The 20,993-nt window shown below is 40.1% G+C and overlaps 1 protein-coding gene across 2 annotated transcripts in view; it reads right to left on the reverse strand.

Annotated features, from left to right (window-relative positions):
- The window catches only part of THOC2 (THO complex subunit 2), a 55,818-nt gene extending 47,406 nt beyond the window's left edge, over positions 1-8,412 (reverse strand). For both annotated transcript variants that reach the window (XM_064463298.1, XM_064463297.1), the window contains exons 1-2: positions 8,207-8,412; positions 1,083-1,141 (exon numbers count right to left, since the gene is read on the reverse strand). In XM_064463298.1, coding sequence (XP_064319368.1) covers positions 1,083-1,141; positions 8,207-8,397 — 250 coding nt within the window. In that variant the 5' untranslated portion in view covers positions 8,398-8,412. The remainder of the gene's footprint in view (positions 1-1,082; positions 1,142-8,206) is intronic.
- Positions 8,413-20,993: the final 12,581 nt, after the last annotated feature.

A 20,993-nucleotide genomic window follows, 5' to 3' on the forward strand; every position in this document is an offset into this window, starting at 1 on the left:
TACAATTGCCCATTATGACTATTATAGCAAGAACCCAAAATGCCATCTAAACAGCACAGCACATTTGTAGTCTTAATACAGAAAATTTTCTTCCAACAGATTCTGCAAAGCAAAAAAATATTTTTTCTTTAAACACCTATGTGCTGGTTTTGGCTGAGAAGGGGTTAATTCTCCTCACTGTGGGGCGGGGGTGGCTGCCTTCCCAGCTTCGTGCTCTGCTGTATGGCAGGGAGGGCTGGGAGGGGCGGGGCCATGGGGGGGCAGCTGACCCCGACTGGCCAATGGCAGGGTCATTCCATACCACGTGACACCATGACCAGTATATTAAGGGGGAGCAGGTTGCGGCTCGGGAGCAGCGCGTCGGGTCGGCAGGCGGTGAGTGGCCGCTGCACATGCGGGTTGTTTCGGCGGTTCGTTCCCCTCCCCCCCTCCCACCCCCAGGGTTTTGTGCCTCTCGTTGTTCTCCTTTACATTGCATTTCTGTTGTTGTTTCTTTTAATTTTAATTATTAAGCTGTTCTTATCCCAACCCACGAGCATTACCCTTCTGATTCCCTCCCCCATCTACCAGTGGGGGAGCGAGCGAGCGACTGTGTGGGGCTGAGCTGCTGGCTAAACCACGACAACCTAACATGTTTTAAAACAAGAATTAAAACTTAAGACAGCAGTGCCTTCCACTAACAAAGGAGAAAGTCTGTAACTCAGGTACTGCTGTAAAAATTACTTTCTGCAGTATGCAATCACACTTGCATACATTACTGTTCATATATTTAATTTTTAGAATGAAGTCTAGTTGTATGTTGAGTTTGTAACATAGAATTCCATTTTCTACAGCCCAGCCCATACATATACCCGTGCCACTGTTTAGTACTGTTTAAGAATTCTCTCATCTGGGCATCTGAAGACTAACCTAGTTGTGGATGTCTGTATTGCCTTACTGTTTGTAGTATTCACCTTTAGCACACATTAGTTGTCACCATACATGAATGTTCCAAGCACACAAATGCAGAGGTACTGTGATCAACAGATTCCAGACTTTTTTTTAATTTAATTAAAAGCAACCAAAAAAGTCACTCAACTTACCTCTGAAACCCATATTATCATGGCTTTTGTTTTCACTGAGTGCGCGACATAGTTGCACACTGAAATAAAAGAGATTAAAAAATGAAAAAAACATAAAAATAGATATGAGCATACACGCACAAATGCTTTTGTTGTTGTTGTTCTGGCTAAAGTAAGTTTAAATTTTGGCAGTTTAAATGGCTGCCTACATTTTCATTTACATAGAGTAAACACTAATTCACAGAAATTGCACAGCAAAGAAATATAAGGCTCCCAATAGATCTCATACCTATATATATCTCTCTCATACACTTAAAAAATATTCCTGCTAACAGTACACATGCTTACACACAAAAAAGTGAGAACACGGCAATTTTAGTATGTGAAAGGAAGCATGGAAGTGCTAGCATTAACCTCCCGTTGTTAGCCAATGACGAAATCCTTCCCACAGAAATACTATCACTGCTTGTTTTCAAACTCTGGCCTGTATAAAATTTTTAACATAAAACTATGGGCATGATTTTCTGATGCAATGTTTTATCAGCAGTAAGACAAAATTTTACCTATTCTAGTCACTAAGAGAATCCACTATAGGATGCAGTGACCTGTCATGTTACATTGTCTTTAGTCACTCCTGAGGCTCCCTCAACCAAATTAGCCATACGTAAAAAGCACACTAAATACTGTACAGACTGTTCCATGGAATTAATTAATAGTTCTGTGCGTTATAGAAGAAATGCTTAAAGAGCAGGCTTCTCCACTACACTGACAGCTTGGAAATGGACACACTTCCAAGCTATGAAGATTTTCCCTCTCCTCCACTGCTGCTGTCACCCCACCATAAGGTTTCAAAAGCAGTTTCACATTTAAAAACAACAGTATTTAAAAAAGGTAGTGATTTACCTATATTATAAAAGACACCAATGAATAGCTTAAGAACTCTCTTCATACTTGCACATTTTCAACCAAAAGTTTCACATATTTTTCATCAAAAGGTCTTCCTGTGCAGAAACTGAAGTCTGCAGAGCTACATTGTGTAGGAGTACAAGATGGCAAGACTACATTTTCCTGCAGGAGCGATTTTTAAGCACGTTCTCAAATAAGACAGGTATGTACAATTATTAGAGGCTTATCATGAAAAATAAACAGCAAGAAAGGATTCTGTAGCAATCCGTTACTCATTCTGTTTGCATCCTATACAGATTATTACCTCTCTAGCAGGACTAAACAGCTGTTCCAGCAATCAAAGCTCAATAATTAGTAAATACAAGGTATATGCACCCTTTAAAGACAACTGGAAAATGGGCAGTTACACATATAATGTAATCAGCAGAAACACACAAGCTCAGCAAAAACAATGGTATGATCAAGATGTTCTAAATGCTATGGAAGAGAATACAATGTGTTTGGAAATAAATAACTTACCTATTCCCCTGTTTTGCTGTCTATGTTCTAGTTTTCATGACTGATAAGTGCACTTTTCCTTTCAAAGAAGCAATAGATTTTTTCCCCAGCTCTCCCCAAAGAGTGTATCGATTTGATCGAAGTCAGATTTTCTTAAATTTTAGTTACTACTCCCACTATAAGCACTCATTTCTAAGCTCTGTATACAAATAATAGCAAAAAGAAATATCTGATTCAAAAAAAATTATGTACTGAGATGCTCACTTTGACCCCTGTCATAAGGTGATATCAACCACAAGGCTACGTGAGCAACAACCCGTCTGCTTGACCTGAAGAGTTCACTTAAGTACATCTTAATACAAAAGAGTTTTCACCTCTTCCAATTCCCTTTTCAGCAATGCCAAAATAGTACTATCGACTTCACATTACTTCAAGGCACAAATCTGTTTGATCAATGTAACAAGACACCATGTTTAAGATCAGTCTGTAAAACATCTTGATTTATATTTGTAATTAAAACCCCCTGAACTATTAAATGGAATAAAAAAGTAAAATTTTCTTTTTGTGAAAAACTACATGGGAATATTTTGGTAGTAGAAAAGAAGGTGTTGGTATTGCTCTTTGGATCTGAATTAATAACTGTGCTTATATTCTTCCTTACAAGTACTCTATCTCCAAAGGAGGATGACCTTTTCTGAAGGCGCTGTCAGGCAGTACAGCTGAGCTGATGGAATGGCTTGTTGCTGCAGAAATGGACACCTTCACCAACACTTCTTCCCTTCTTGGCTGTGCAGTTCTAGCCTTGGGGTCAGTTAAATGAGTGAAACTGACAAACCTGGCAGAAAACTGGTCAAAAACAAAGCCTTCTGACAACTTTGCAAGTTGAACCAGCTCCCCAGGGGGTCAGATCACTCACCCGGGTGGCTCTGCTCTGGTGCTTAAGATCCAGCAGAAGCCCTCCCCTTCCACCACCAACAAGCTGTGAGATCAGTTCATCTAGGCTCAACTGAGTGCATCATAAACTAAAATCAAAATACTTGTGCATTCACAAGAACAAAATGTCAATATTAGTATCAATAATCATCTCCGAAGAAAGCCACTACAACACTTCCCTGCTTAAACAATACCCAGGACAATGGAAATGTATCAGGTCCACTTTTCATTTCAACAGACCCAAACTATCTTGTCTGTTAAAAGTTCGTCTGAAATTTTTGTTACTCTAATCTTGTAGTTCACCACTGCAAGCCTAGGATAGAAAACTTTCCTACTCTTCTAAAACCTATACCCCTCCATCTGAAGATACGACTGTGTGATACATATGAAATATGATTAAAAAACAGGATAACCTAGAAAGTAAAAATAATAATAATAAAAAAAGACAGAATCACTCCTGAAACCCAAAGTTTCACAATTAGATTTGTTTTGGGTGAAGATGGGGATAGATCTGTTTAAACAACAAATTCTGAAGCAGTGTTGAGCACCTATCGAACAGTTTGTGTGGCAGAACCAGCAACTGAACTGATGCCTCCCAATTCATGCACAACGCCCTATATCTTCAATTATACTCCCACACATAGTATACGGCAGTAATTATCACAAAGTGCATGTGCCTGCAAACATCTAAGTATATGCACAATTCAACTAATGTGGGTAGTTCTCTAGTTGAGATAAAACACAATAAATTGCATTTTGCAGTCAGGACAGCAAAACTACAACTAAAATCTGTTTTCCTGACTCTCAGCCCTTTAACTCAACACTGACATTCCTCATGCAAGAAAAGTAATAAATATGTTGAGAGTGCCTGAAAGATCGAGTCTCAAAATTCCACGTTCTCAGAATGTTAAGCTTCTTCAGTTTATCTTGAGGCTTAACATATTGCATAAACCGCCAACTGAGTACATTATTAGAGCCCTGCTTCCCCAGTAAAGGGTCCTCAATGTGTTTATCGCAAAACAAGGTAAGATACCAGTCTAATAATAAGTGCTTGCCGTTGTATGCGTTATAAACCTCCATTTGGGCTACAGTCATAGACCAGCATCTTATCCTGGAAGACACTATACAGTTTCACTACAAAGGGTAGTATAAGTACACACAAATAGGTCTACAAGGAGTCTAGACTCATCAGCAGGGTAAGCAGTCACACACATTCTAACTCGATCTCTACACAATATCTGGCAGTAGCAAAACAAGTGCATATAAGAAATTGTGTTTAGACAGAGATGGGCCTGAACAAACCAGAAAATGACAGATAAGATGACGTCTTGACCAATTTATAGTTTCGGCAGCTAAGAACACTTGAAACTACTACATGATGTATACTTACGTATTTGTATTAGATGTTATTATACATCAGTAGCTGGATTAATTAAATTCAAAGCATGTACAGTTTTGAACAAGGTCTCTGAACAATTTCTAGGAAGTGAATGGTCACTGCTACCTAAGTTCCACAACACTGCCTTACTAAGTAACATTATGACAATCTGGAACACACAATCCTTACCTTCTGGTTTTAGAATATTACTGTTATATCATGACAACTGATCACATCAGCAAAAATAAAGTTCATTATTTTTCACAGCAAAAGAACAGTTTAAAATTATTTTACTAATTTCTTTAAAACATCCTTATATTTTGTTTTCTTTATAAAACAATCAAATTTCTTCCTCCCCCCTTTCCTCCCCAATAACAGCATCTCCCACAGACTACAGCAATATTACAAACCCTGTATGTTTTCAAGCATAAGCAGACCACCACCATATAACTCAGGATTACATAGAAAAACATACAGCGATCATCTTTAGCATCCATTATCAATTACAGCGGAAATTGAAATGCCAAATAAAATCAAATCATTTACTTCACCCAATGCAGTTTTATATTCCCCCAAAACATAAAATTATGTTTTTATTTAGGTAACTAATAACTGCTAAAATACTGTCTTGGGCTGTTCTAGTCAGATCTTGTAAGCCATTTTATGCTCCAGCAAATAAATATTTCTTTTTTTGTTAAGACCTAATCTTTTCTTTCTGCTAATTAGGAGGGTTTTTTTCCTGTAATCCTCACTTTTCAACAAAGTTAGTATTTGTTTCCCTGTGAATAAGCCCACCATGTTGTTTAAAAACAAAACAAACCCCTCCATGCAAGAGTGAATGTACTCTGATTTCATGCATGGCCTTTATTAGACCAGGCTGCCCTAGACTTTAAAAAAAACACACACAAAGAAAATAATTAAAACAGCCCAACCCACTTCTAAAATTTTCACAAATCCTGCATTTGCTGGAATTGTCAGTTTTGTCCTTTTGCAGTATCCCTCCCCTCCCACTTTTCTAACTTGTTTATCAATATAATGCATTGTCTTAATGTTGAACCGCAAACCCCGAGAGTGGAATTGTGTCCTCGACCTAGGCCTAAATCTAATTTATATTTCTGGGCATATTTGTATTAGATGAATAATCCAATAAAAATAAGAAGTGTCATTATGTTTATTCCCCTTTTACTTCAAATAACACTTAAAAATATTTCACGTGTTTAACTTTGGAAAGAGAGCATCATAAATTTATTTTCCTTCGTTAAAACAGGAAATAGGAAGTTTTGGAAAAAGAAACACAAAGGTACACACCGAAGATTCTCCCTAAAAAGTCAGTTTCCTAAAAACTTCTCCAGATATTGGCTACAGACACATTCTTTTGCTTCTAAAAAGTAAGTTCATACATATTAGACATGCTTCTAAAGCTATCACTACAAAAACCAACAGCTGTTATCCAGACACAATCACATTTCTTTTAAAACGTACTGCCTCTTTTGGAAATGACTCTTTAAATCATGCCTGGAACTGCATTTAAGCAGTACTCCAAATGAAGTGTAAATGCCACAAATACAAGAATTTAGCCTGTCATTTTGCTTTATTGGTCCCACAGCAGATTAACACTTTCTTCCTATCCTGGTTAAGAAGTACTGCTCTAGAGATGGGGGAGAATCGTAAAAGGTTTGATCATGGTCAAAAGCCGAGTTAACTTCCCCTTACACAGTTAAAAGTTCTGAGAATTCAATGCAAACAATGCATGCCATTATATGCATACACTTATAATGCCATTATAGTTGCCATTATATGATCAACTATGAAATTTCTGTCCTCGTGCAAACTCCATAAAATGACAGCAATCGTAACAGGGTACGTTACAAAAATCATAATCATAAATCATTTTTACCTCAAGTAGTCATATAATAACCACTACAGAAAAGTTGGCAAATGCATGTACATGTACATAATGTCACGTACAAAAAGGCAATCTGTTTTATTATAGTCATTTGTACATTTTTGAAAGGTATCAGTACCCATTTATATGTTATTCTTTGTTATTCATAAAGAAGTTTCTAAACACTGAAGTTCAATAAAAAGGCCTCTGTACTTCTTGCATAAATATTGCCATGCTGGTTACAAATTCAGCTACTGCCATAATATCTTAAGCAGGAGATGAAAAAAAGCAATGCAAGCCTCAGCATTGTTTGGGGGTTCCTGAACACTTTTATTGTTAGAAATTCAGGTACAGAAGTTATTTTTCATTGGCCTTGTATCATTCAAATCAAAAAATGTTAAACTTGCATGCTACCACGATAATGTTCTAGCACAATTCAAAGCCAAAAATGACATGGCTATTGAAGGGGGGCCCTTCACTACAAAATGGAGGGCCTGGGGAGAATGGTGTTTTGTGCAGGGTGCCTCTATATTGTCTATTCTTTACCCCACTACCTTTCTCTTCATGCACAGGGAGAATCATTACCATAGCTACACAGCCTTTTAAAATAGACAAACAAATGAAAATAACAAAACGAGTTAATATCAAGAAGCATTTCTCCAAGTGATCCCGCAAACACCCATATTTGAAACTGTAGGGTTTTCTAGTTACAACAAAAACCAGCAGCACATGGAAGAATTAAAATAAGGGTATTTAAAAACATGCAGTTAGTACACGGGACACCCTTGTCCAAGCTAATATGGTAACATGAAATGGACAACCTGGTGAATAACCCCCTGAACAGACGTATTCCTAAAACACAGCAGGCAGCAGAGTTAGCGAACCTGCCAAGATAAGATTGCTTAAAACAGATACACAGAAAGCCCTGAAAAGGAAAGCTCCTAGCACACCTGGATTGATTTGGGAAGCTGCAACGAGACCCCTCAGCACATAAAGGTTGCCCTGTAGAATGAATAGGAACGACTAGCTAATCCTACCGTGCCTGAATCAAAAAATACAGCGCTAGTCACCTCGGAACAGGCAGAAAAGCGGGAACGGCGGCTGAGGCCTCTGCCAGAAAGGTCGACATCGCGGAGCCAGCGAAGGAAGAACGCTTCAGGCTCCATGTTACCCCGGGGGGGCGGCTAAAGAGGAGCCCGAAACCCGATAAACCTGGCCCAAAGGCAGGAAGGGGGCGCTCGGGGCGCGAGCGACGGAGAGCTAGGCCCAGCTACCGGCGACGAGTTTCGGCGGAGGTCGTTAGAAACCGACAAAGGAGGCCGAGCCGGGGCGAAGCGCGGCCGGGGCTCTCTGCCCGAGCGGCGCTCCGTCCCCGAGCGCCAGCAGCAAGGACGCAGCCCCGAGCGGCGCCCTCCCCGCCCGCTCCCACCTCTCCGCCGGCTCCCCCACCTCCCTCGAACGGTGAGGCCCAGGCCCCCGCTCCCTCCCGCGGGCCGGCGGCCTGCAGCCACCCATCGCCTCCCCGCGCCGAGACCCCGCACTCACAACTCGTTCTTGCCCCCTTTCTCCCAGTTCTTTATCCACTCGGCGGGGAGCAGCGCCGCCATCTTCCCCGTGTGGCGCCGAGAGCCCGGATGGGGGAGCCGCGGGCCCGGGTCAGAGGGGACGCAACGGCCCGCCAGGAACGACGGGAGGCGGACGCGCCGTACCCTGGGAGACGGCGCGCGCTGTTCCATCGCGCCTGCGCGTTACCGCGCGTTAGTCCCGCCCTCCCGCAGCGCCGTTAGGCCAGGCCTGTGGCCCCGGTAGGCCCGGACTTAGCGCCCTCCCCCCTCCCCCCCCCCCTCGCCCCCCTTCCTCCCCCGAGCTGGTAGTGCCCCACAGGCCGTCCCGAGTCACGGCCGGCCGGCCGCCACCCCCAGGACTGCCCCCGCAGCACGTGGGCCCGAACGGGGTCAGCCCAGCCCGCGGTTAAATTCCTGTGGGTCGGGGAGCCTCTTGGTGACTGGTAACGGGAGGTTGGGCAGAGAGCCGGGTGCGAGCTCCCCGCGCAGTGCGCTTCGCCAAAGCTGTGAAAATACGGCAAACTAAGGATTTTCACAAATGTAGATTATAAAAACATAGCTCAGGAAACACCGAGAGAGCTTGAGCATGTTAGAATCACAGAATGGTTTGGGTTGGAAGGGACCTTCAGGGTCCATCTAGTCCAACCCCCCTGCAGTGAGCTGGGACATCTTCAACCACATCAGGTTGCTCAGAGCCCCGTCCAACCTGACCTGGAATGTTTCCAGGGATGGGGCATCTACCACCTCTCTGGGGAGCCCGTTCCAGCACTTCACCACCCTCACTGTAAAATATGTCTTCCTTATATCCAGTCTAAATCTACCCTACTTTAGTTTAAAACCATTACCCCTTGTCCTGTCACAACAGGCCTTACTAAAGGGATTGCCTCCATTCTTCCTATAGTCCCCTTTAAGTACTAAAAGCACAATAAGATCTCCCCGCATCTTTCTCCAGGCTGAACAACCCCAGCTCTCTCAGGCTGTGTTCATAGGAGAGGTGCTCCAGCCCTCGGACCGTTTTTGTAGCCCTCCTCTGGACCAGCTGCAACAGGTCCATGTCCTTCTTGTGCTGAGGGCTCCATAGCTGGACGCAGCACCCCAGGTGGGGTCTCACCAGAGCAGAGCAGAGGGGCAGAATCGCCTCCCTCGCCCTGCTGGCCACGCTGCTTTTGATGCAGCCCAGGATAGGGTTGGCTGCCTGGGCTGCAAGCACACGTTGTTGGCTCATGTCCAGCTTTTCATGTGTTGGATGTGTTCAATGCGTATGTGACATGAAACATCCTTCATGATTTATATTTCAATCTGTTACAAGGATGTTGGCAGTTAAGAGCAGTTCAAAACCATTGGGTTACTTTTCAAATATTGAGCTCACGCTTCAGAACCCAGCATCACCATCTGAAAACAGCAAGAGTTTTTCTTTTTTTAAGAAAAGCAGATTCTGTATGAGAATAAAGCTCTGCTCTTTCCCAAACCCCTGTGGCACTTTGCACAGCTCTTCCCCAAAAAACTGCAAAACTGTCAGCTGTGTGTAAGTCCGTGGCTGGAGAGACTCCATTTAAGGATGAGAGTTAACAGGGCACACAAGCAGACAGTGCACCCATGTCCTCTGTTGATCCACCACCCCTCTAATAAAGCAAAGCTGAAAACTCATAAACTCGTTTTTGATGTTGCCCTCCATGTAAGCAACTTCTTCCTCTAATTCACGGTGGCCCAAAGCAAAGCAGTGTGTAAGTGGCGTGTAGCTTCGTACAGACATACGAGCAACCGCTGCACAAGCAGCAGAGGCAACGTTAGACTAACTGACCAGCAGAGCTAACACACCAAAGTAAAATTTAGAGAAAAGAATTTAAGAGAAAAAAATATGGTATGATTTTCAGATCATCGTGCACCTGAAGGTCATGTGGCCCTCAACTAGTCCTTCAGGGTATTTTATTTGTTCACAGAATCATAGAATGTCCAGAGTTGGAAGGGACCTGCAAGGATCATCGAGTCCAACTCCTATCCCTGCACAGGACAACACCGAAATTCACACCATATGTCCAAGTGCTTCTTGAATATCCTCAGTTACTCAAGTTCTGCATATTTGGAAGGCGTCAAGCAAAACAGTCCGTGGTGTGGGGGTGCACACACAGGTGTTCAGTTGTTCTAAATATCTGGAAGAGGGAAAAATACAGCCTTAGTTGTTCAACATTCGGAGACCCCCTCCTGACCATGATGATGAACTACCCCAGCAACCCCTTGTGAATCATGTTGCAAGATGAAGAGGTTTTTTCTTTCAAAGTAAAAAGCAGATTGTCTTCATATTTTGTCACAGCATTTTAACCCATAAGTTATCAAATTAGTTTTTCAACTGCAATGTAGGTAATATTTTGAAAAAACATTTTTCATTACCCCCTGACAAGTTAGTCTTATTTTAATAAATAATTTATTAAATTCATTAAGTTAGTAGCTTTAGTAAATTCAATAAATTCTTGTAATAAAAATAGTAAAAAAAGGTTTTATGTTAAAAATTGTTATGAAATATCTAAACTGTCTCTATATTTTAACCCTTCTTGGACATTTTTAACACTGTCACACTAATGTAACACCTCTGTGAGGTAATTTTTTAAGAAATATGATACTGTATTGAACCTTAAACCTGCAACTGATTATATCACAAATTTGGAGTATCAGTGATACATTGTACCATGTTTGAAACTTGATCTTTTTGCAGATGGTATATCCTCTTGATCATGGATATAAACACTTACAACAAACAATTATATGGATATCTTCTTCTGATTATCATCCCTAGTACACGTGCCCATTTTATTACATGTTGTTCATCTCTGGAAGTCTCTCCAAGCTGTTCTTAATTTCCTCCAGCTGCTAATCAGGATATACGAGTTAAGAAATAACTTCATTTGGTCAGGCAGCACATGCTTTTAGTCTTTCCAGAAATTCCTCTTGCCTGTCAAGAAGTCTTTATTTCATCTGCCTCCTCAGTCTCGTACAGGCTTCCTCCTCTATTGAAGTGTAAATCATTTCACTGAAGAAAATTGGTAATTTGAAATAAATAAATTAAAAAAAAGATGAGGCCTAAGCACACTTGACCTGTTTCAGTGCTAGCACTGCTGCGGTTTCTCTGCTGCATACTCTATTCTCCACGTTTAACAGAAACATACTGCTTGAAAGCACTTTGCGTAGAAGTGTTGTTCTACTTTGAAAATAGCCCTGATCTGAAAGTCTTTAGAATTTCAGCAAATCTGTATAACCACTGACTGAGAGAGGGAATAGCGTTGGTTTAATTATTATTCACAGCCAGTCCTCGTGCAAGCTGTATGCTATACAGAATGCTGTTGTTCTTGATCTGTATGTACAACACCTACTACAAAGGGACCCATTACAGCCCTTAAACTCTGCAGTAACACAAGTAATAAAGGAGACAGATTCTCTGCCTCCAGTACTTAGATTTTAAATTAGACACAAACTGCATTTCAGGCATAGGTATGCAATGTGATAAAAGATAAGCTCAGTTTACAAGTGCCTAATATGTTTATGATGGGTTATTTTTTAAAGTTTCACGAGATAAATATATTTTTAAAAAATGTGTGAATGATAAGAGGCACAGAATTGCAAGCCTAAGGAATAACATGAGAAGGTATTACAAGAGACTGCAATAGCTGTATTTAGAAGATAAGCCTAAGATACGCATAAACAGAAAACAAGAAGCTAGCAAAAGGTATTAGGGACAAGGATTTATGTAGGTGCAGAGCTATACAAGGTCTGAATGTGAATGTGTGAAATTTTGCCTTCATGATGAGGATGAAAAGGCAGTTGTGGAGAAATACAGAAGATTAAAGCCATCAAGTCATTGCAGGACCAAAAGGTTAGATCCTGCGTGTATTCAAGGAAAGTAAACCACTTCTCTTGTGAAGTAGGTTGGTAACAGACTGGAACAGGCTGAAGGTAAAGGGAGCTATTACATGCAATGTGGAAATATATGTGACAGAAACAACTTGAAAAACTAATTAAGCACAGCCTAATAATAATAATAATAATGATACCTATAAAATCTATGAGAAGCAGGTACTTTTGCTTGCCATGTTTCTTGCTAGAAGATAACCACTTCAATATGAAGGTCATTGCTTATGAGTTCTAAGTGTAGGAAAAGTAATTTCGGGTCAATATAGCAACTTCATGTTTCTTTTCCTTATAACACAGGGATGTTTGTCTCTTCATGTGCTAACGCACACGCCATGACGGTAGTGTCATAACCATGAACTGCAAAACTCCAGCTTCATTTTGTAGTTCAAAAATGGAACAAGCTAGCAGAGACAAAGTATGGTAAACTGAAATATGGGCTTACATAATCTAATTTAGTTTTGAAGTGGAAAAGTTACTCAGTTGTAGAAAAAGGACAAATGTTTAGTGTTGTACCTTCTTGCAAAATACTGACTGCTTCTGCAAGTACTTAGATCCGTTGACCACCATTGAGAGCAATTTCCCTAAAAATAGTCTTCTTTCTCTCTTGGCCATAGCTACGAACTTCTTTTTAAAGATCCTGTATGGGTTTTTTTAAACGTTGACTTCATACCATGCCAATACAGTGCAATGCCAATTTTTACTGTTTCAAATTCTGTGGATTTTTGTAGCAAAAGCCTGTGGTCTGGGTCTGTGACAGCAGCAGAGTGCCATGTAGCCCAAATAAAGAAGTACTGTTCTATAGCATTCACATTTGAGTTAGCAACCATGATAGTTAATGACACGAGATCAGATTTTCAAAAGTGTCAAAGATGCAGTTGGGACCATAATAAGATGCCTGACTCCCATGGCTTTCAGTGGGTCTCAGAACTACCCAATTTCAGTATATTTATCTCACAGGCTGCAGCTTTAAATATACAAATATATTTGGATATCTGAATCTTAGAATATACGCACTTAAAATATCATTGAAGTGTGATACAGCTTTTAAAGGATGAGAGTTTTAAGTGGTTTCGTGGTTTCTAAAGCTTCACAAAGTGAATGTCACTGAAAGGAATTTTAGAAAACCTGTAAGTGTTGTAGATCCACCATTCAACAGTGACTCAGTAAAAGAGTATTTTGTTATTGTAAGGGTTGGGCTATTAATTAAATAGCTTATTAAATACTTACGTAATTATGGAATAATTAGGCCTGGGATTAAAGTACAGTCAATTAATGTCAAACAGTTTTACCAAGTCAGCATTACTACATTTTCTATATTGCCTCAACATTTCATTTGTACCAACTAAATGGCATAGTGAAATTGTGGTGAATGGTACAACTTTGACAGTAAATGAAATGCTGTGGGCGCTGATACGTTGCAATTCTTTTGTGTGGTATATACTCTGTAAGTTATTTACAATCTATTTAGAGGCTATTCTTGTGAACATTTATGCTGGTGAGTAATTTTACCTGCCAAGACTTGCACAGACTAGACATGAGTAAAGTTTATCTCTTATATAAAGGTTTGCAAAGTCATGTCCCAATATATTACATTTTTTTCATATGTAACAATATTGATTTGTAGCTCAGAATTTTTTACCATTTTCAACACATTGCTATGCTGTGTTTCAAATTATTCTTTTCAGATTTTTAATACAAATAATTAAGAACACTAAATAAGCATACGTAGTGAAACAGTTTTCTTATAAGTCTGCATCAGGTGAAGTCTTTCTCAGAAATTATCATCAAACAAAGGACTATATATTTCCAATTTCATACGTAGAACTACAGCATAACAAAAAAGGAACGAAAAGCATATATAAAAGTATAACTCCAAGGGAAATGTGCTTGGGTATTAGAGATATATTTTTTCTAGGCTCAATTTGCTTGCCATTTTCCCATTAACTTTACTGACACAGTTCAAGATAGCTACAAGGGAGGAAAAAACCAGATATGGATATTTATAAAGGACCTAAATGAAGTTACTTAGCACTTGGCTAAAATGTATTTTAGATACATTTTAGAAATTCTCTTTCAGATAGTTTAGCTACTACACATTTCCTATTAGTTATTATATACATAAATATATGTATTTCTATCTGCCATTTACATTTTTATGGCTTTTACAGTCACAGAATCATAGAATACTTTTAGGCTGGAAGGGACATCTGGTGGCCACCTGCTCCAAAGCCCTGCTTGAGGCAGGGCCTAAAAAGTCCAGTCAGGTTGCTCAGCCCCTTATCTCACAGAGCTGTGAATATTTTCAAGGAGGTGATTGCACTGTCGCAGTGTTTGAGCACTGAAGAGTTTTTTCCTTGAATCAAACTGGAATTTTCATTGCTGTAACCTGTGTCTACTCTGAAAAGAGCCTGATTCCACAATATTTCTATAGGACTATAGAAAGCACTTTGTGATAAGATTTATATAAAATACGCTCTGCTTAGTAAAGATGCATGATATATAACCTCTAAAACATAGACCCTCGTACTTTTTAGTAAGTTAATACAGGCAAAGCAAAATATTTTGAAAATAAGTATGTACCAATTCCCCTTCAGATTAATATATTATTGACAGAGAGTAGTCTTCACTCCTAGGCTATAAACTCATACTTAATTTTGGCTTATCCTTGCTATTGTGGTGGGCATCTCTCTTAGCGCTACCAGGTGTTAGCAGAATTGTGATAAATTCCTGGGTTAAAAAGAAAGGTCTATATTTTAGTTCTGTGAAATAGCCTTTATAGTTTATTCTCCATCTTTTCATGAGGCTTTTGTGTGCTAGAAAATATATCACGGGCATCCTAAGATTCCTATAAATGAGTCAGAGACCCTTGTTAAAAGCTAGGATGGCTTTTTGTTTCCTGCTGTTATTTATAGAGGTTGATATTTACCCTTCTAAATATTGGGATAAAATACAATTTTGAAAAGAAGGAAAACTGATGATGACTGCAAAGGCACGGTATGTCACACTAGTCTTAAGCCACCTACTGTGCTTCCTGCCTGAATAAAGAAGCAATCCAAATGTTTTGTCCCAAGTACATTAAGGAAAATGCCTGTGTTGGGCACTATGGTAACAGCTGGATAGCAGTAGGAAATCATTTAGCTTAACAGCAAATAGAAGGTTTTCAACAGTGTAGTATATTATCCAGCAAATACATAGTTAGGGAAAAAAAAATAGTGTTAATTTAATCTGATAAAAATTTATTTATTCCCGGTTTTCTAAATAAATACAGACACCAGTTAGGAGAATTGGAAATGTACAAAAGCAGAAGAAATAAAATGTCCAACAGCTCATTTCCTCTGTGTTAACCCACTCCATGAATTTGTGTGACAAGGCACAACTTTATTATCTGCTCTTTGTTTTGCATAGACATTTAAGAATGACTGTTTGTAATAAAATATCCTTTATTATGTAGCTTTTATATCATGACCATGCAAGAATTAATTGCTCTAAATTCTTGATTTTTTTTTTAATCAGTCATTGTTCCTGTTCTTTTTCTGGGGAACTTTCCTAAATTCTCATGCAGAAGCCAAAGGGTACAAAGAAGGCATGCTTCCACCTTTTCCAGATGATTTCCATTTGGTTAATGCTGTTTAGGCAAGTGAGAAACCTAAAGATTATCTAGTACCCCCTGTTCCTGTTCAGCTGGGCAACTGAGAGGAGAAACAGTCTCAGATAGTGATCATCAAACAAATCTTACAACCTTGGGGTTTTTTTCATAGCTAAACTCAGTGTCACTTCATTGTCCTCAGCTATAAAATGTAACAGATTTAATTAACATCAGTGGATGTGAAGGAACATCCTCCTTGGGAAAGGTTTGCTTCTTTTCAGCTCACAGAAACCAGGGTTATTTCAGTAAGAGTTGCTTGTTGTTTGCCTTTCTTACCCACTTTCCAGCACAGGCAAGAGCCAGCTGTAGATTTAGGTTCCATTTCCAAACCCTGTTGGCCTGGAAGTCTTCTGTTCAAGGTGTTTGAACAGCTGCATTCATCTTCTTGATTTGATGGTTCTGTGAATGTTCATGCACCTGTTGGTGAAGAATGGAAGGCAGAAAGACTAATTAAGCTCTTCCACACAATGCCTGTGAAGAAAGGGCTTTGTTTGTTAAAAATGGTGCTGGGAGCAATACGAAAACTGCGTTTGGTAGGCAGCAGACCAGTTATTTGCTTGACAATATATTTCACTCTACTTCAACGTGTATTTCTTTCTGATCAGAGTGTATAGCTCCAAAGAGTGCTGTTTAGTTTCTGATTAGCATGAACAAGGAAAGACAAAAAGACCCCAAAAAAACCCTGGTTCAGCAATGGCTTTGAATAATGGATAAATCTACAAATACAGGGAAAAAGAGAATTGTTTCTTTAATCACAGTATCACCAAATGGCAAAATGGTAGTGCATGAGTGGGGATCTGCAAGTTAGTTACTGCTGGGATTTGTCTGAAGGATGGAGACGAGCTGTTCTAAGGGGCTTTGCTCCCAGCCTGTGCATGGACCATTCCTGTTTGCTTGCTCAGAAGAACGAAGGCACAATGAAATACTGATACATGAATTAAGAAACATCTTGTTCTCCAGTACATACACCTTCCTAGCAAGTGCCATATCAAGGTCAGTTATTGGAATCTCAAGATAACAGTATGTAAAGTGTGAGAATATGGAAAAAACCAGTAATTTTGCATGTTTTGTAACCTGAGCAGTAACAGTATCATTGGCAATGCAGTTTAGAGTCTTGCAGCATTACCTGAGTCCACTAATGCAGAAAGGCAGAGGGCAACTCGTAAAGCAGGTATTCCTGAACTCACAGCTCATCACTGACTTGTTTGTCTAACGGATATTCTTCAGGATGGGCCAGTATCATTACAGCTCTTGGATTACATACATCCCACAGAAAACGGTATTTGACTTAGGCACTCTGCTGACAAAATCCCTTTGCTAACTTCAGCCCATAATTAGCTGGCAGTCATGCATACGAAGGGTCTGGCCTAGCAGCTCCGTGCCAGGCGCTGTTCAGCAGTGGGGGAGCCAGGCAGCCCATGCTGGTGCCCGAGCAGCTCTGCAGCATGCGCTTACAGTTTGTGCTCCTGCCCCTCTCCTCTGGGATGTGTCCAGAGAAGCTCCAGATGACTGAAGCATTTGCACAGGGTTGGCTGGCTGCTGGTGATGCAGGAAGCATAGGGAGCCAAAGTTTGCAAACAGTCACTGCTTCTCCATGGGGTGGGCAGTAACTGCAGCTTGCCAGAGCTGATTAGCGTGGCTGTAATTGAAGTCTGCAGGCACTTACCCCATGGCATATGTGAAAAAAAAAAAAGTTTGAACACCATAGGTACCTTGTGCTACTTTATTGTGAGAGGTAAGGGTATTAGTGCATTGCGAGAATATGAAGGTTTGAAGGTAAAACCTAAATTTCATGGGTTAAACTCTCATCAACATGGTCCAAACCCTTGTTTGGGTTGTGTACCCCAGATACCAGGTATATTAAAATGAAAGTGTGTCTGTGGCTAATGATAATCATGTAAGAGAAAACCTGAACCCCCACCAAAACTTGGGGTTTGCAGGAGTCAAAGAAGCTATTTCTGAAACTGTCAGTCCTGATTCCTCGTTCTTGATCCCAAACTGGGAAGCAGTCTGGTGGCACTTTGTCCATTGTTCTCTGTTCTGCTGCTGCTTCTCCTTCTGGTACTTTGATTCTGAGTGAGTCCAAAGTCAGAATATGCCTGATCAAATACACCTGCCTTTGACATGTGAGGAATGTCTTTTTTAACCTTCTACTTAAGCAGCAATATAAGGAAGAAGTTTATACTGAGAATATTTAAGAACTACAGAAGAGTTTCCCCAGCTAAGATTTGGGTGGTCGTCCTGAGTGTACCCTATATATAGTAATTCTCAGACATCATCAATGGGGTGTGGGGAAAATGAATGACCAAAGTGATCAGTTAAGAGGGACATGTTTGTTAACCATATCACTCCTCTTCACTCCTCGCTGCCTCTTTGCTCCCATCAAGATAACATGTGGAAGCATACAGGGAATAGGCAAGCCTTGCTTTGAACTTGGCGTTTTTCTACTTATTTTACCACTGACTTATACAGTACCTGTGTGCCGGCACTAATATTCCATCACAAAGGAATTATGAATAGAAAAACATGTATGTCGTCATATGCCACATGCTAGCTAAATCCAAAGTCCCGCCTCTAGATAATTTTTTCTTGCATTAATCAGTTCAAACAGAACTAAAATAAATCACTAGTTGAATGTTTACCATTTTCCTCTTTATTTGGCATTTGTTTGCTTGCCTGCTCAGCAAGTTGTGAAAGAAAGTAAACACTCTGTGTATGTCCTGGATTTGACACTACATGCAACTGAACTTAGAAGTAGTTTCAGCTAACAGTATACCAAGACATCAAAAGAAGACTGAGTTTAATGCTTAAATGCTAACTTTTCCACAGGACATATATTATTGGATTCAGTACTGCTGCCATTATTTGATGCTTTTAATTTTAATGAGAACGTATTTTACTGCCTTGTCTGATCAGCAATGGATTTGGGAGTTACAGGAAAGTTTGTCCTGCCTAAGATTTCATCGCTGAGATTGAAAAGGCTCGTCCTGTTTTTAAACTTTTCCTATTTCTGTACTATGATGATATCTCTAATTATCTCTAGCTTCCCTTTGGACTTTTCCACTGCCTTCACCAAAATGTAGTGAGAATGATGACTATCATCTGCTTGCCATGAAAGGAAATGAAGAATGTGCTGTAATAGTAAGTGCTGTGGGTAAAGGGAATGGGTGTCATACTCTTTTGGAAAAGAGAATCAGATTTGATCTTCTGTGGACTGGCATACAAATGCAAGGCTTTCCTACTCCCATCAAACAGCAGCATCTCTTCTTCCAATGGTAGCAAGAACATTGCATGTAATTCAAGGGAAAAGCGCAGCTTTCAGGCATCTGTTACTTGTCAGTTAGTCAATTTTCTATTGTCATATTGATGAGAAGATGTTCCTAGTTAAGGCACTGTTTTGTCATTTTTCTGCATTTGATTTTCTTTCTGTGCTGCAGCTCTGAAATTCCAGCTCTGGATTGCATAGCTTTTTTCATTCCATTCATTAACCTGATAGTAATGGACTGATTAATGATTCAATGAGATTAATAGGAAATAAGAAATTACATTATTTCTTATGGAATATATCAAGAAACACAGGTTCCCATATGAACCTCTGTGACTCATGACTTATTATTGACTAAACAGTTTGTCTCAAAGAACTGTTTGCTAACTCCAGTTTATATTTATCTGACTCAAACAGCTTGGAACTGATTGAAATTTTTAACAAAACTGTGTAATGAAAGATTCAAAGAGATTATACTTTTGGTATGATCTGATTTTTCAGTTTTATATGATTTGTTTTATTTTTGAGTCATAGACTCATAGAATAATTCAGGTTGGAAAGGATCTCAGAAGGCAATCTAATCCAGCCTCCTGCAGGGTCAGCCGTGAGGTCAGATCAAGTCACCTGGGGCTTTACCCATTCTGGTCATGAAGCCCTCCAAGGATGGGGACTGCTTGATTGTCCTCATGGTTGAAAAGCTTTTGCTTATACCTGCTCAGAACCACTTGCTTCCATTTATGCACATTGTCCCTTGCCCTTCCATCACACACCATTGTGAAAAGCCTGCCTCCATCTTCCTGGTAGCCCCTTGTAAGTACAGGAAGGTCCCCCAAAGTCATATGTTCTCCAGGCTGAACCCTTGGCCACCCCTGACCATCCTGGTGGTCCAGTAGTGCTGATCTTGCCGTGGCTGATCAAGGTTTTTCTTGTGCTGGGGTTCCTAAAACTGGATGCAGTGTTCTAGTTGTGGACTAAGGAGCACTGAGTGAAGGGGAATAATGACTCCCCTTGCCCGGCAGGTCCTGTGCTCCTGTTCATACCATCCACTGTGCTACTGGCCGCCTTTGCTGCCAGGGCATGCTGCTGGTTCATGTCTACCAAGATCCCCAGGTCCTTTTCCGCAGAGCTGCTCCCCAGGCAGGCGGTCCCCAGTGGTTATCATTGCAAGAGGTTATTCCTTTCCATATGCAGGAGTTTGCATTTGTCCTTGTTGAATTTCATGAAGTTTTCTATAATTTAATTAAAATTCCCCACATTACTCAAAAAATATGTATTCAAAGATTTGGAATAGTACTTCAAAAAGACATTTTTCTTTAATTGTATACAAATTTTAGTAGAAGGTACGTTAAATTAATCTCGAAAATGTTACCAGCTCCTCCCCCAGAAGGACATTAAAAGATCATCTTTGCATGAAACAATTTGAATTATTTGGCAATTGTCCAAGCTACTAAATGTTCATGTTTCAGAAAAGAAACCCAAAAAACCCCAAAACAAACTCCCAAAAAACCCCAAGCAGAAGGATATTGAAATCTTTTTCACTTAGCAGAAAATCCCCCAAAATCCACCTATTGGACTTCCCTTAGTCAGACATAGCAGTGGTTGGAAGGTCCCCTTTATGTCTCCAAGTATTGCCCCTTCATTAAGCAAATGTGCCTTTTCAAATGAGCTGCAGCCAAAACCACCATTCCCAGACACTTCAGATTCCTGAGCTGACTTGTGCTTATTTTTTAAATGACATTTTTAATGAAGAACAGCAGTTTAAATCAACCCTATATAATAATATATAAGGTAAGTTACTTCCTAGAGTAGAAGAAACTAATATGATTCCAGCATGCTGTGCAGTACTGGGCTTGGGAGAACAGTGTGTAAACTATCACCATGTATGCTATATAGCATCTACTTTCCAAGCTAACTGGCTTGTTTCTTTACTTATTCATAGCATAAATTACATGC

The sequence above is a fragment of the Phalacrocorax carbo genome, chromosome 11 (genome assembly GCF_963921805.1).
Source record: "Phalacrocorax carbo chromosome 11, bPhaCar2.1, whole genome shotgun sequence".
Taxonomy (NCBI): Eukaryota; Metazoa; Chordata; class Aves; order Suliformes; family Phalacrocoracidae; genus Phalacrocorax; species Phalacrocorax carbo.